General features: G+C 35.6%; 1 protein-coding gene across 2 annotated transcripts in view; it reads right to left on the reverse strand.

Annotated features, from left to right (window-relative positions):
- LOC131951893 (FAS-associated factor 2) overlaps nt 1–17,587 on the reverse strand; it is a 34,535-nt gene extending 16,948 nt beyond the window's left edge. The window contains exons 1-6 of one of the 2 annotated variants that reach the window (XM_059314320.1): nt 17,483–17,587; nt 8,009–8,193; nt 7,744–7,859; nt 2,864–2,893; nt 2,556–2,656; nt 2,158–2,243 (exon numbers count right to left, since the gene is read on the reverse strand). In XM_059314320.1, the coding sequence (XP_059170303.1) occupies nt 2,158–2,243; nt 2,556–2,656; nt 2,864–2,893; nt 7,744–7,859; nt 8,009–8,193; nt 17,483–17,542 (578 nt within the window). In that variant the 5' untranslated portion in view covers nt 17,543–17,587. The remainder of the gene's footprint in view (nt 1–2,157; nt 2,244–2,555; nt 2,657–2,863; nt 2,894–7,743; nt 7,860–8,008; nt 8,194–17,482) is intronic. The other variant, XM_059314330.1, reaches the window with a different exon arrangement.

Raw genomic sequence — 17,587 nt, forward strand, 5'->3', positions numbered from 1 at the left:
GGTGAAGGGATGAGTATATAAGGAAAGTAAATCAATGGATGGTGGGTGTCAGGGTGAAGGGATGAGTATATAAGGAAAGTAAATCAATGGATGGTGGGTGTCTGGGTTAGGGTGAAGGGATGAGTATATAAGGAAAGTAAATCAATGGATGGTGGGTGTCAGGGTGAAGGGATGAGTATATAAGGAAAGTAACTCAATGGATGGTGGGTGTCAGGGTGAAGGGATGAGTATATAAGGAAAGTAAATCAATGGATGGTGGGTGTCTGGTTTAGGGTGAAGGGATGAGTATATAAGGAAAGCAAATCAATGGATGGTGGGTGTCAGGGTGAAGGGATGAGTATATAAGGAAAGTAAATCAATGGATGGTGGGTGTCAGGGTGAAGGGATGAGTATATAAGGAAAGTAAATCAATGGATGGTGGGTGTCTGGTTTAGGGTGAAGGGATGAGTATATAAGGAAAGTAAATCAATGGATGGTGGGTCTCTGGTTTAGGGTGAAGGGATGAGTATATAAGGAAAGTAAATCAATGGATGGTGGGTGTCTGGGTTAGGGTGAAGGGATGAGTATATAAGGAAAGTAAATCAATGGATGGTGGGTCTCTGGTTTAGGGTGAAGGGATGAGTATATAAGGAAAGTAACTCAATGGATGGTGGGTGTCAGGGTGAAGGGATGAGTATATAAGGAAAGTAAATCAATGGATGGTGGGTCTCTGGTTTAGGGTGAAGGGATGAGTATATAAGGAAAGTAAATCAATGGATGGTGGGTCTCTGGTTTAGGGTGAAGGGATGAGTATATAAGGAAAGTAAATCAATGGATGGTGGGTCTCTGGTTTAGGGTGAAGGGATGAGTATATAAGGAAAGTAAATCAATGGATGGTGGGTGTCTGGGTTAGGGTGAAGGGATGAGTATATAAGGAAAGTAAATCAATGGATGGTGGGTCTCTGGTTTAGGGTGAAGGGATGAGTATATAAGGAAAGTAAATCAATGGATGGTGGGTGTCAGGGTGAAGGGATGAGTATATAAGGAAAGTAAATCAATGGATGGTGGGTCTCTGGTTTAGGGTGAAGGGATGAGTATATAAGGAAAGTAAATCAATGGATGGTGGGTGTCAGGGTGAAGGGATGAGTATATAAGGAAAGTAAATCAATGGATGGTGGGTGTCAGGGTGAAGGGATGAGTATATAAGGAAAGTAAATCAATGGATGGTGGGTCTCTGGTTTAGGGTGAAGGGATGAGTATATAAGGAGAGTAAATCAATGGATGGTGGGTCTCTGGTTTAGGGTGAAGGGATGAGTATATAAGGAAAGTAAATCAATGGATGGTGGGTGTCTGGTTTAGGGTGAAGGGATGAGTATATAAGGAAAGTAAATCAATGGATGGTGGGTGTCAGGGTGAAGGGATGAGTATATAAGGAAAGTAAATCAATGGATGGTGGGTCTCTGGGTTAGGGTGAAGGGATGAGTATATAAGGAAAGTAAATCAATGGATGGTGGGTGTCTGGGTGAAGGGATGAGTATATAAGGAAAGTAACTCAATGGATGGTGGGTGTCTGGTTTAGGGTGAAGGGATGAGTATATAAGGAAAGTAAATCAATGGATGGTGGGTCTCTGGTTTAGGGTGAAGGGATGAGTATATAAGGAAAGTAAATCAATGGATGGTGGGTGTCAGGGTGAAGGGATGAGTATATAAGGAAAGTAAATCAATGGATGGTGGGTCTCTGGGTTAGGGTGAAGGGATGAGTATATAAGGAAAGTAAATCAATGGATGGTGGGTCTCTGGGTTAGGGTGAAGGGATGAGTATATAAGGAAAGTAAATCAATGGATGGTGGGTGTCAGGGTTAGGGTGAAGAGATGAGTATATAAGGAAAGTAAATCAATGGATGGTGGGTGTCAGGGTTAAGGGATGAGTATATAAGGAAAGTAAATCAATGGATGGTGGGTCTCTGGTTTAGGGTGAAGGGATGAGTATATAAGGAAAGTAAATCAATGGATGGTGGGTGTCAGGGTGAAGTTGAAAATACAACCATGGAAGACAAGTGTTCGGAATGTAGTGGACAAGTGTATGAGAGAAAAGTGGTTTGTTGGTGGGTAAAGGGAGGTGGTTTTCTGAGTGAAATGTCTTTGTGAAGGAATTTTGTTCAAGAGAAAAACACTGACCTGCAGAACTGCTCAGTGTTTTGGTGCTCCTCACTATGTAAATATACCAAGAGAAACCTCAACTCTTTCTTAGCATCATTCAAAGCCTGCATCAAAATAAAAATTTAGAAAAAAAGGAACATAATTTTCTTAGCTGATTTCTATAGCAATAAAAAATTTCAGCACTTATTGATTTTAATTATTTTATTTGGTTACATGCCTATATAGACAAGTAATGTGTTTGTCAATATAGAACAAATAATGTGTTCACTATATAGAACAAGTAATTTGTTTACTGTATAAAACAAAAAATGTGTTTACTGTATAGAACAAGTAATGTGTTTACGGTTACTGATCTGTATAGTACAAACAAGTATAGTGTTCACCTAACTATATGGAACAAGTAAAGTAATATGCACCTGACTATAAGTCCCCTGGTAAAAAACTGGATGACGCTGGCCATATCTTGACTCAAACGATGAAATAAATTTTGTAACATCTCCTAGTGGGTCTGTGATAACTGCCATCAAATGCAATCAAGTATTACATCTCACATTTTAACAATAACTTTAACAAAAATACATACCTAAATCCACATAAACTAAAAACAAAACACTGTAGCTTTCACGCAAACTTTCCAAAAAAAAAAGTATTCAATGAAGATTTACTCGTTCAGAAAGAGTTATTGAGCTTTTAAATCACCACTAAAATTAATGAATACACTTACATCTCCTAGGGTCAGGGCGGAAAAAGCTGACTGAAACAAACGGTAAAATTATTGGATCAAAGATATAGAAAATTACATATTAAATAAAGCGGGAGTGATCTCCCCTACACTTTCTCGAATATTCTTAAATAACACTACAGGGGATGGCTACTCTGGATATAGACATTTTTTATCAATTCTTAATTAAACTTTTTAAAATACAATAGAATCTCATATAAAAAAAGAATATGTTTTTTGAGAAATCGGAAATAGTGTAAAGTACTACTTCCAGTACACGGAAAATACTCATCAAAATTTTAAAGAAGGCAGAGAATTAGATCTTTTACTTATATATGAAATTTCATCAACCTAGCTGTAACGTACTCAAGTTATTGATGTTCACAGACATACACACACACAGACATATGGACAAAATTGCAAAACGTCGAGATTTGTAAAAATATCAATTATGATTTTTGCAGTATTACAATACGTCCTCTATACTTCATATACAAGAAAGTAAAAAAGACAAAGGTTATTCTGTGACCTTTTGCTATTTTTCCCACGTTTTCTTTAACTTGCTTTCTCTGTTTGTTTGTCTTTCCAATCAAATCTTGCGATCGAAATTTCTGGCACTTCCCAGTTAGCTAGCGCGCTGAAATTTTCAGGGAAGCTTTCTTTTGGATGACCATAGAATATGCAATTGTTATTATTACTAAATTGATCATTGGAAACATTTTATTGAGCATTTTAGACCGCTATATAATCTATATATATAATTCTCCTCTGCGAGCCATTAGAAAAAAAACGAGCGACGCGTACCTCGCGCGCAGTGAAGCGAACGATCCCACGTCGCCACAGGCTTAGGGGCAGATAATTTAGTTTGAACCGAGTTTAAAGTTACAGGAGGTAGGCCAGTTTGGGGGAGACGATATGGTCGAGTGGTTGGGCACACGATTGCTATCCCACTCGACACGGGTTCAAATCTATGTGTTCTAGTCAGTAACGTATTCACACAACAAAGCCATTGGCCAAATTTCAGACGCGACCAGATTGATAAAGACATTCCCGACTTAAGCATTGACTTTGGACCAGATGGAATCCATCGGATTTTTTGGTGTTCGTCCTTTGTGAGTGTTTGTCTTCGTTTACCCAAAACAAAAGTGAATGCGAGAAGATAAAATCGATAGCAAGATTTTAATGCAAACAAACAGACAAAGACTAAAAAGTAGAAAATAATAATCATTAAAAAAGTTTAAAAAAACCCACGTTTTCTGATTGAACTAAAAAGTAGAAAATAAACGCTATACATCACAATAATGCAAGCGATCACTCTACTATAAGCGATCAAAAACGTGGGGCGCCGTGATTTTCTTACAATTTCTAATACTGTTGACTCTCTACAAGCTCCCTAATAAAAGTCAATAGTATTATCTAATCAATAGTAATATAACTTTTACTTCAGCGCCCCACGTTTTTCATCGCTTATAGTAGAGTGATCGCTTGCATTATTGTGATGTATAGCGTTTATTTTCTACTTTTTAGTTCAATCAGAAAACGTGGGTTTTTTAAAACTTTTTTAATGATTATTATTAAATGGTCGATTCTAGTAAGAAGATGTACATGCACTACAGTGACCTGGTTTTTCTTATAATTAAATGTTTGTTGTTTAGGCCTATGTTTGTTTAGGCCTATGTTTGTTTAGGCCTATGTTTGTTTAGGCCTATGTTTGTTTAGGCCTATGTTTGTTTAGGCCTATGTTTGTTTAGGCCTATGTTTGTTTAGGCCTATGTTTGTTTAGGCCTATGTTTGTTTAGGCCTATGTTTGTTTAGGCCTATGTGTTGTCGTGTTGTCATGATGGGACAGGGATAACATGATTAATACTTAAATAGTACATTTAAATAGGCTTTTAAAAAAGATTTTTAAAAATTAATTTATACTTATAGACCATAGATCTACATAGATATACAATAACTAGACTATGAACCCTCAATCCCTGATGACCCACTAAGCGCAACTGCCTGACCACAAGTACAGATAGTTTTTTCAAAAGAATAAGGCAAAAAGGGTAATTTGATGTCATTGCACAGCTATAAAAGCATAACTTCAGCCTTTTATGCAACTATTTACAGTATTATAGGTAATTTTAGGGGGTCGGCGTGGTAGAGTTGGTAAAGCTCATGGCTGCTAAAAAGTCACAAGTTCAAACCCTCAGGCAGATGAGGCTCGTTAGTTGGGGACAGCCACTCTTCTAGGTGAGACAACTCCAAAATCAAACAACTGCTGCCTTGTAGTTTGTTCTTGGGTGGACAAAGGCTATGGAAGCAAATCCAAAAAGGAAAGCAGGCTGAAATCAGTGCCAATTACCTCAATGGCGCATAACTAGTTGACACGTATACTTAATTGTGCTGGAGGGGATCCCCTTCCAAAAATAAAATTAACAACGAAAAGAAGAAAGAAGAAACGTAATTTTAGCACATTGTGCAGCTATTATGTTCATGGCGTTTTGCGTCTTCTGCATGGAGGGAAGAAGCTTCTTCAGAGAAACCACTTTGTTTTCAAATAGTACTAGACTACCTGTTATTTTTGAATAACCGTGTGTTTCGGGGGATCACCCTTAAATGATGTCACATTTGTTTAACGATTTTTAGCTTTTCCCTTCCCACTGTCACACATTTTTGAATAACCGTGTGTTTCGGGGATCACCCTTAAATGATGTCACATTTGTTTAATGATTTTTAGCTTTTCCCTTCCCACTGTCACACATTTTTGAATAACCGTGTGTTTCGGGGGATCACCCTTAAATGATGTCACATTTGTTTAACGATTTTTAGCTTTTCCCTTCCCACTGTCACACATCTTCACAAAAACCCAGACCACCACACTCAATAGGACGTTACACGTCAAACATGTTTTTGCCTTTTAAAACACTGATTGTTCTGAACTTTTATAACTAAAGTGGTGTTTCTACCAATGAATCTATCAATAAATTAAATAACGGCTTTAAATAAATTTGTGTTTAACAGTTTGGTAAAAAAAGATTATTGTGTACATAAATATACATATTTTACAGTTCTACATAGAGTGCAGATGCTCTCATGTAACAAAAAAGACATACAAAAAATAAATAAATATATAAACTTTATCGCTTTTAGTAGTATACTAGGCATGCTGCCCAGCTTCGCTTAGGCTTTCGAAAACATTGAGAATTTGAATGCTTAATTAATTCGCCCGAGGGTTGTTCTGCGACCTCAAAAGTTATGAAGAGGTTCCTACGTGGCCAATTTTTTTCGATTTATAGCTCATATAAGGCCCCGGTCAGTCGAGGTCAGTTTTGACCCCCTCATCGTAGACTTTTCGGCCAACCGGCCCCCGTGTTCTGTCGCCCCAAGGCAAGATCCTGCCAAATTTGAAGCGCCTGCGGCGCCGGGAAGTGCCCTATCGGGCACCCGACAACTTTGCTTTATATATTATAGAGATTAGCAAATTGCATAGATAAACAAAGATTTCAATAAAGTTATTAAGGCCAGAAATACTTTAGTATAGAAATGTATTATTTGAATAGATTCTAGATCTAGGTAGGGTTTACATCTGTGTAAGTCTAGTTTTTCCGTAGATCTAGATCATCTAGATCTAGAATTTCTAGATCTATATTATCTAGAATATCTAGATCTAGAATCCTAATAGAATTTTTTTTTTAAGTTTAGCCCGAGCAAAATTGTATTGTATAAATTTTATAGCGTACGTAGTTCTAAATCATATTTGAATGAAATAGTTCATTTCTTTATTTTATTCTAAACTCGAAAGATGACGTCATCAGTTTCGTGCTCTTTTTTTTAAGTGTAAACAATAAGCGACGTCTTTGTTAATGCGTTCTTGTCCCAAGTATATACATTTTTCCGGTTGCATAATTAAAATTGTTTTTCTACATTCTACTTTATTTTTTATTTTTCTTCTTTAAAAAAATTGTGGTTATACATTTAAAACATATAACATTATTTTCAACAAAAGTCCGTATAAAGTTCTTCATATATCGCTGCAGATTCTGATGTGATGTCCAGCGAAAATATTTTGCGGACGGACAGACAGACAGGGAAAGAGAGAGAGAGAGAGAGAGAGAGAGAGAGAAGTGCGCACAGGGGCTTTTATATATTAGGATAGATAGCAATTTGTTCTTCATCTTGTTCTGCCAAACGTGCTACATTGTGCCATACTGTTGTTTATGAAAAATGTGCTTCATTGAGTACATTCAGACCTCACTTATAAACAGCTTCATGTTATAATCCAAAGTAATATTTAATTTAACTTATACACTTTTATGTTTCAAAATAGAAGAAATACAGGTTTTATCAATGTGAAGGTTAACTTGCATAAGTTTTTTTTAGCATTTTAACATAGTATCAAGACAAATCTCATTCAAGCAATTTTGACATCACATGTATAATGTAAGATATAGTGCTGTGTAATTCATGTAATTCTCAAGAGATCTTCAGTTGTTTATATTAGTTTTATAACTTCTGATTCATCCAAAAGCAGTAGTTCCAGAATATCACATTAAGTTACACTGATACTGCCAATAAGTGGCAAACCATATGCAAACTGTGGTGATAGTGATTGATGCTATTTAGATACTATTTTCACTGTATTATACCCTAGGTTTCAATAGATCAATTTCTTAATAGATAAAACAGTCTAATCAGAAAACAACAGGAGCTAGAAAGCTGAACTAGGCGAGGTCTGTGTCTACACAGCGTGTTGTGGTATTATTGGGGAAGAGGTAAAAAGAAGTGTGCTATAGTTAAAAGTTGTTTTTGTAAGACGTTTTCAACATCAAAGAAAACAAACAACATTCAAATGATAACAACAACAAGAATGACAATGCCAGATAAAAAAAACTCACCAAAAACTCTAAGAATGTCAAAAATGGTAGTCCACACAAAACGGATGGGCATAGTGAGGAGGTAGTATGTCCACTGAAATATGCCTTGCGGCCTCCTGCCTGGGTAAAGTATTACCCTAAAAATATGATTATCATTTATATATTCATACATTTTGTAATATAATGTGTAAAATAAGATTCTTAATTTCACAGGGAAATTCTCTCTGGAGAACAAATCAAAATGTAAAAATGACGAGATATTTGAACAAATATTCATTTCTTCTACCGTTGGTTAGCAGGCTGCAAGTTGACAAGTGGGGTCCTTTCTTCCTGCCTTGATGGAGGTCTATCAAACACTGTAGGTGCCCCTTCCTGTTCATTAAAGGTGTCCTGTACAGCAGCCTCAATATTCCAATCATGTCCTTCCAAAATTTGGCGACACCTTTGGATTTGTTCTATGCCAGTCAAATCCTGTAGTTGTTATACACATTAGTATCTGTATATATCTAGTCATTTATTTCTACAGATAAAACCATTATATATTAAACCTAAAACTAGCACTCACTAGGAATAGGACTAAAAGGATTATACAAAAATAATTGCTGATTTGTAAGGTAGTCAGACTTACAAGATAACTACACAGAATGAGTTGCTATTAAGTTTTTATCATCATATCTGTTTATTAAAAGTGCAACACATAATTAGTGTAAGCAGTGTCATGGGACCTCTGGGAATCTGGGTAGTGGAGCTTTCTTGGCAGCATTACCATCTCACACTGTGAGTGATCTTGACAGTGTGCTAATATAGTCATGAGTTGAATCATCTCTTGAGATGAGAGAATGAGTATAGACAAGATGAAAGTATTGTAATTTTATGTTTGTACTAGTGCCTCATATTGTGGACTTGATATCTGGAGTATGTTAAGTACAGTCTTATAAAACTTGTTGGCAGAATGCTATATGACGTTTGCGATATGAAGAAATAAAGTATCAATAGATACTGATTACCGGTATTGATAACCCTGAGCTCCAGGACTATCGAAATTAGCTTCCGCACAGATGACCCTACCAAGCCCAATGGGTTATCAATTAAAATATTAAGCATTTTCAATAAGTAGATGCCTAATCCCAAAGGAAATAAACACTGCTTCATTTTCTTTCCTCTGTACAAAATATATTGTAATTCCAAACATAATCTAGACTATTAATTAAAAAGTAGTAGATATTCTGATAGTAGAACTTTATTAGTAGGCCTATCACTATAATAGTTTCTATTCTGTTTGTCTTCAACAATCTAGAGAAAACAAGGAAAATAAAAACACAGTCAAATGAAAAACTTAACTTCCCACGACCGTGACTTTACAAGGAACAAATAGGAAATTTTCAAAACAAAACTAAATGCCACAAAAATAATGCTGAAAAAAAATCAACTCTATTTTTTCTTATTTAAAACTCAGTAATTATCATTTTTCAATAAATTAATAATTACTTAAAATATATATAGTAGTGTGTAGGACATTCAATTACGATTAATTGCAGGGGTGCCGCTCATTTTTTAAGCGAATCCTGAAAATCAATTCCCAAATTTTACCAACCCTGAAACCAAAATTTGAAATTTTTGAAACCATGAAACTTAAAGTCGCACGGAATTTTAAAACAGACAATTATTTCATTACCTTTTTTTAGACATTTGGCTCATATAATTATATTATACATAGTCCTTTAGTGGCAATTTCTGTACCAATCTTCAATCAAAAATTAATATTTAAAGTATTGTGTGTATAATGAAATTTGTTTAATATATTTTTAGACCCATATCTCTACCCCCTAATGTGCTACTCTACAGTTCCACTCCCACCCCAATGCACATAAACCACAATATCTTGTTTAGCAGGCCTGAACTATAAAAGGTGGTACCAATGTATGGTCAAAGACGCATCTATATAGTTTAGTCTCGCTAAATGGTTTCCTGCTAAAAATTACTGCTTACTGGATAAACTTCAAAAAAGGCAGCTGAACGAGCATTGTTTAAAATACAAAGCAATGAAAAAGACTAACGGCCTATCAAATAAGTAAAAATCGCCTGTAATTAGGTCTAGCTCTGAAAAAGGCCACTGAACGAGCATCACAAATTGTATAAACGAATATGCCACGCAGCGTTGACTAGGTTAACCACCGGTCACGAATTAAATTCAATGCAGCTACTGTCGGCCCACAGTGAAGAAAAAAATCAATATACTAATAAAATTACTAATACAATAAGTATTTCCACAATTTTAATTTTTCTGCACACGCTACAGTTGAATTATAATTAGAAAACAAGACTTAACAGTTCATTCCGCAAAAAACAAAAACTAGTTGTTTCTGTGAGGTAACTAGCGTAACAATGACGTCACGACAGTAAACAAAGCGGACAGAAATGTCTGCATGGGTACCTCATCCTCATATTCGATTTAAAAAAAAATGTATCAACAGATCTGTAATTAATCAATATAAATATCTCAATTATATATTTCTGCATCTGTACCAGGGGGTTTCGACCATGTACTGGGCCGTTTAAGGCGGCAGTTCAGTTTTTCCCAAGAGTACTCGACAAGAATAGCGTGTATTAATTAAAACCTCGTGAATATTTCGGCCACTTTAAGGCATGGCGTCCATTTAGTTAGCATCTCACATTAAAATAATGATGAGATTTTGCGATATTAGCAGTTTATTCATTTGTCGTGTGTATAGGACCCCTAAAAAAAAACGAAAAAATGACAAGTGACATTTCAGGGTCAGAAGTCATCACGCTATCTCAGCAATGAGCCAGACTAATATTTAATGACATAGGCCTATTCATTAATTCACTCTCTCCCACATTGCTAGTTTTGGCCAAATTTACGACGCTAAACTAAGGTTTTACCCCTAGTGGATAAAGTATGGACGTTTTTTTATTCAGTTGTCATGTTTAAATTGAAAATTGAGTAGGGGGCCTAGATTTCAGATTTAGTAAGAAAAACTACCTAGGGCCTACCTATTACTGGAGCTTAATTACTGATTTTTATTAATTGGCCACTCCAGCATTGCAAGCCAAACAATCCGTGACAACCATATGCCTATCTGAAGAGGAGAACTCTGCAGGGTTGACCTTGCAGCTGATTTGATTTTAGCAGAATATGCACAGTACATTTGATTTTATTACCACTTTTCTATTCGTATGGACACTGTCTTCGTCAGAATAAAAATCACATGATGGAATTAGATCTATGTTCTAGAATTTTTAAATATTTGATTTAACTTTTTTTTAAATGGAAGGGTGTTTAAAAAGGAAAACTAAACCCAAATTAATGAAAAACATGTTTAAGAATATATATATTATAGTATAGATCTAGATCTAATCTTTTAAAAGATATTCAATCCCGTGCATGTTTTATTAACTAGTGTGTTTTAGCAATGCTTAATTTATTAGGGCAATTCATAAAATATAGCGATGTCATTGTAAAATGAATCTAACCCTCCTCTCTCACTTGACTTGTGACAGGTGTGTTATTTACAAAATGTTGTTGTTGCTCAGTTCAGTTTAAAATGTTAAGATTTGTAAGTATTTGATTTATTTAAAAAAAAAAAACTGCAATAGCATCAAAATTGATCAAGTTAGCGAGAAATGCATTCTAACCAGCGTCACGGGCAGTGCGCGTGACAGACATCTCGCTCGCGTAATTTTGTCAACGAGAAATGTTAGCCTATCAAATACAATTAATTAGGCCTATAAAATAAAAAGAGGCCAATCACATTAAAATTATTGACTGTGAGCGAAGATATATGCAAATTACAAACATCGCCAGCCCGCCTGCGTTCTTTTATCAACCAGCGAGAGAAAACTCACAGCACAGTGTGAGCATGCGCTAAATCTAGTCCAAGTAGGCCTACTTTGTTATCCCAAGTTATAATTAGTATTGTAGGCCTAGATTAATATAAAGTTCAAATTAAATGTATTTAATTAAGATGTGTGTCTATTTGATTTTTCAAATGTCAGAGCATAAAAATTGATTACCCGAGAGCGAGAATTAGGCCTATGCCTATGCATTCCAAACACCGACACAGGCCAAGTGTGACACACGACTCGCTCGCTCGCGCTGGTTTGTCAGCGAGAGAGGCATCGCCTGCCACAACCCCGGCACAGCACACACATGTCCTAGTCCATGCGTACTTGGTTTACTAAGTACTAATTAGTAATGTAAACCTAGACTCAACGCTAAAATCATTTAATTTATCAGGCCTCTAAAATCTTAATAATATATAATAAAATATATAAATATATTTATTAAATATATTACTAAGCCTAATAAATGTATCAACGAAGACCAGCGAAAATAATATTATAATTAACCTAATTAAAATTTATGAAATCAATAAGAATTAAGACAAATTAATTAAGCTATAACAAATTTGAAAACAAATAATTGGGCAACGAAGACCAGTGAAAATAATATTACAATTAGCCTAATTAAAATTTATGAAATCAATAAGAATTAAGACAAATTATTAAGCTATAACAAAGTTGAAAACAAAAAATTAGGCCTAAGTCATTAGCCTAAGTAAGCACACAAAGACCAACGCTCACTACTAGATCTAGATCTAATTCCAGGCCAGGGATCAACAAAAAAAATAAATAAAAGATCGTTGTGGTTTAAGGGTTTTTAGAGTCATAGTATAATCCAAAAGCCAGGTGAAATATCCATAATTAGGCTTAATTAGTCTAATTACGCTAGCAAAATAAGCTGAAAAAGAGTGTCAAGTGAAAAGAAAACACAATTATATAAGCAGCGAGAGAATGTACAGCTTCCGTAACAAAAGCGATGATGTCACAATAAAAAATTACGTGCTTTCAGATGCCGATTTCTTAAAATGGATACAAAGTAATTAGGGCCTACAATATTTTTTCACTAAACGATCAATCTAATAATACTCTACCTTACAGTGCCATTTGGACACCTTACAGACCATTATTTAAAGTTTTTAAACAACTCAAACTATACCCATGTTTACGTTTGACCTCCATGGTCGGAAGTAAATTAAAAAAAAAATTCTGCCTAAAATAGCTTTGTCATCATCAGATAGCTTAAAATACGTGAAAAAAAACGCCATTTTTGGCGTGATAATTATTTTTAAACTTAATGTTAAGGTGGTCTCTCGAACAAAGCAGAAAAAATTGCCCAATCGTAGGCCAAGGTGACGTAGCCATGTTCTGGTTAGCAACCAAGGACGCTTTCAAGTTTTTTTAGTTAGTGAGTCTCGCTAACTATTACGACTTGTTACGTGACTTGTAGCCACATAAAAATAGGTCCATGAAAAATGTATATCTAGATTTAAGATTCAGATCTAAAATCAAGTAATTTAATTAGTAAGAAGATATAGATCTAGAAATCTAGATCTAGATAATATATTTAGATCTAGCTATCAAGAGTCTGGATTTAGTAGTATTTCTCGCTAACTTGGAGGCGTGGTCGGTTGCTAACAACAATATGGCGCCCGGACCGGACGTTTGATTTCCGGCGATTTTTCGGCCAAATTCCAGAGACCTTCAACTAATTACATTTAAAAATGTTTACCACGCGCAAAATGGCGGGATTTCCATGTCAAACCATAGGTGGCAGGGTTAGATATGCCAGAAAAGCATTTTAAAATTTGGTTTGGAGAACGGAGGCTAAATTCAAAAGTTGGTTTCATTAAAATTAATAGCATTTAAAAAATATCAACAGTGTAGGTACAGAAATGAGCGAGAACGTAAAGCATTATTAGTTTTATCAGTCTATGAAAAAAGAAATCAAATATTGTGAGCTGTTTTTTTATACGAAGTGACTACTCGGAAGAAGATTTTTCTCCCCAACGTCTCCACTTAGTCGGCAAAAGATAGCTCTGCGCATGCGCAGTGACCTATGGCTAAGGTTAGGGCTAGAATGAGGGTTAGGGGAAGGATTAGGGTTAGGGATAGGATTAGGGCTTGGGTTAGGGATAGGATTAGGGATAGGGTTAGGATTAGGGTTGGTGTTATGGTTCTGCGGTTGTAAACACACGCATGCGCATTACCATCAAAAACATCGCCGCAAAGGCAAGTCGTAGTTTCTCTCCATTGCGCATGCGTATCTTATTCCGGCTAGCATCGACCTTTTTTATAAGACCGGCGTCCGTATCACAACCAATTTATTTTTATTTTTTAAAAACCACGTGACCGCTATTTGATGATTACTAGTGAGGAACTCTGGGTGCATGGCCACTTAAAAAGTCTAACCTGATTTGTGGTTTTCTTTACGTTCAAGCTTAAGAAGAGTTGTCATGGAGAGGTGTGTTGGTCATGGCAGTGAGTGTCAATAAATATTAAATTAAGTAGGCCTAATTTAGTTTAAAACGAACTAAAAACTTCAAAATTAGTGGCTTATGGATTAAATATGTATGTCTATTATTCAGTGGTCATGTTTAAATTGAAAATTGGGTAAAATCTTAGTTAAGCGTCGTAAATTCGGCCAAAACTAGTAATGTAGGAGAGAGTGAATTAATGAATATGTCATTAAATATGAGTATATTTTCGTATATTTTGATAAAGTATTATAGATAATTGAATAATAGATCACCATTGATGGTTAAATCAATTTAAATATCCTGAAATTAATTTTTATCAACCCTCTTCGATATAGTAAATTTGCTATTAAAAACAGCAGCCATCTTAAGAAAATGTTATTGAGAGTAGCTTCCCTTTCATTTCTATTCATATGAAAATGTATTTAAATATGATCGTCTTGTTGTATAGTCCGTATTACAAAGCATTTTTTAAAATGTGAATTTCCTAACAAACAACTTTATTAATTCTAGAAGCATTGTGAGATGCAACTTGTATCCATGTATTAAATCACGTTTTTTTTACTAATGTTTATTTGATCTTACTATTACTAAATAGTTGTGAGTTTTTTCTTATTGCTTGAATGTTCACTATTTTCATTTCAGGTTTTTCTTTTCATCAATTAGTAATTCTATCGTAATTTATGACATTTTTTTTACTTCTCTTTACCTTAATTAAACCCCAACCTCCTTCATATTTTTGTCGTCAATGTCACAAGTCATAATGTAAAAAATTAGGCTTCACTCTGCCTTATCTAAGATCTCTAACCATAATTTTGAGAACAATAAATGTTTGTCATCATTTATATATACAGAGAGACAAAATGTATTATCCACCAGCTTCCCTCGTAAAACATCATCTAAAACAATGAGCCAGTCCACCCCTTAAGTGCGTGTTGTCATTATGGTCGATCGCAAGTCTCCACCTGCCAGACACATGTTGGTTATCCTTTGTTGTCAAATTGTCAATATCAAGTACACAAGTGAGTGATATGGGGTTGTCCATAAATGATGTCACATATGATTTGCTACGGGAGTGAGTGAAGATTTGTGACGTCAACTCAGGCGGCTTTGCAATTTATGACGTGTCGGTCTCATGAAAGGAGGTGAACGGGGAAAAATACCTAGGTGGTTGATGGAGAACCTCTATAATGCTTTGTTCAATCAAAATAACGATAAATAAGCATTAGTATACGTATACCTTGCTTAAAACGAATCATCACAAATGTTGCAAGCCTGCTAGTTTAAGACATTCCGCAAAACGGCCGCAACACATTATCCCCGTCAAAAAGGCTTGCCACCAAATGCCTGCCGACGAATAAGCCGCGTCTAATGCGGGGCGTTAGGAATACGGCCATTAGCATGGGCCGTGTTAGAGCACCAGTAAGCTATCGCGCTTTGTAAGATGACGTAAATACTTAAATTCAATTTCGCTAAACTGCGCGAAAATTTAGTAATGTTCCATCGTTTGAGGAAATTTATTTTCTTGGACTTAAATTGAAATATCATGTTGACTGTCTGGCTCTTAATTTCCGAATATCACTTTTAATGTATCAAGATTCAGAACTATAATTTACTTTAATATAAGTGTCATCTTATCGTTTATTGTGGTTTTTATAAAGCGCAGAGCAGCTTCAAAATCGGACAGCCATCCTGTTTTCACCAAGCTTTTTTTGGAGCTTAATATGGGTAGTCTAGTTCTATACGGTGTGAGCTTAATACATTTTTAAAGGGCCGAAAGTCTCAAGACAGCAAGCTTGCAGAAATAACTACGTACGTTTAAATGGACGAGTGATAGATGTGTTAGGGGCTGTTTAATGAACACCAACTTATGTAATCAAATTAAACGTCGCAAAAGCGTCAAAAAGGCAGTGCTTGTTGTTTTTTTTCTATAAAATTAGCCTAACGGTCGGCGGTACCGTTGCATGACGTCACGTGCGAGCGTTAACTCGGTGGCGATGTGCTAAGTGGGGGAATGAAAAAGGTGGGGTTCAAGAAATGCGACTCAGCAAGCTTTTTACATTTCTTGACCCTTCTTAATAGTTCTTTCGTCCCCACTGAGAAAATGGATCACCAATGAATGACGCTTCATACTTCTACCGCTGGTCTTTCTCCCACAACCATCCCGTTTTCACGAAAAAAAAAAAACCTGACCCGTCTCCAAAATCACATCGCTGAGTTCTACTCAACCTCTCCCCACTACAAATCACAATTTCTATCTGAAACAATATGTTCATATGTTTGCTCTGAAATAATGCACGCTGTCATTACTATCTTAAGAGCGACGTCATTTATGAGCGATCTAATAATGATTTGCTTACTGCAAATAAAGTGTTCAAAAGTTCGACCTCCCAACAATTGTTGTGGTCTTGGATGCACACTATTAAGTCTGATAAGGTCTATTAGTCATTCATGTCAACTATAAAAAAAAAAAAAGAAAAATTACTATACAGGGGGTCATCCATAAATGATGTCACGCTTTTTTGATGATTATTACCTCCCCCCCTCCCCTCCGTCACACATCGTCACAAAAAGCCAGACCCCCCCCCTAAAATGACGTCACACCTCAGCCTACAACCCCCCTCAAAATTGCAGTTGAATTGTTTTTAAACAGCTATATTTTTCCAAAATCTTGTCTGAACTCTGTCAAAATAGAGTATTTTAATCAATTGTTATTATAATGTATTAAAACAGTTTTTTAAAACGCAAAATAACGTCTAAAATTCGTTTTCTAACATTGCTTTTTTAAAATGCGAAAGTGTGACGTCGCACCATCTGAACCCCTCCCCCCCCCCCCCTCATCACACAACGTCACAAAATTACGGACCCCCCCTCCCCCTATGAGTGTGACGTCATTTATGGACGACCCCCGGCATATATTAAAACAATACAAAACAATCATATTAAACCACAAAATCTACACAAAAGACATGCGAATAGACTATTTATTGTTTTTAAAACATGGCCGCTGCTTATATTTACTCATTGTTGTCTCGAACGGGGTAGTTTAAAGTTTATTTCAGGATATTTATGACTGGTTTGGTCTTGGATTGTGATATTCAATTATCTGTTATATTATGTAAAATATGACATAAATATGGCCAAATGAAAGAAATATTCATTAGTTACCTTCATCGCACATTACTAGACTTTCTAGCTACGTTGGAATTTACGACGCTAAACTAAGATTTTACCGAAAATTGCATAAATTCTAGATTTAGTGAGAAAATCTAGGATTTAGCTTCGGCCTATTTTACTGCGTATGCCTACCTATTTACTACCTAAACAATTGATCTAATTACCGGATGAGTCCGTTGTCGAACATCGGTAATTAGATGCGATTTCGTGTATTAAATAGACCTAATTTAATTTGTCTAACATACCTGGAATTGTAATAATTTTTCCGTTTGTTCAGGATTTAAATCATCCTGTGCGTCGTCCATGTTTACTGCGTTGCGTGAAACTTCCGTTTTCTTTTCAAAATTAGA

The sequence above is a fragment of the Physella acuta genome, unplaced genomic scaffold (assembly GCF_028476545.2).
Source record: "Physella acuta isolate Inbredline_101_S28 unplaced genomic scaffold, ASM2847654v3 ptg000067l, whole genome shotgun sequence".
Lineage (NCBI taxonomy): Eukaryota > Metazoa > Mollusca > Gastropoda > Physidae > Physella > Physella acuta.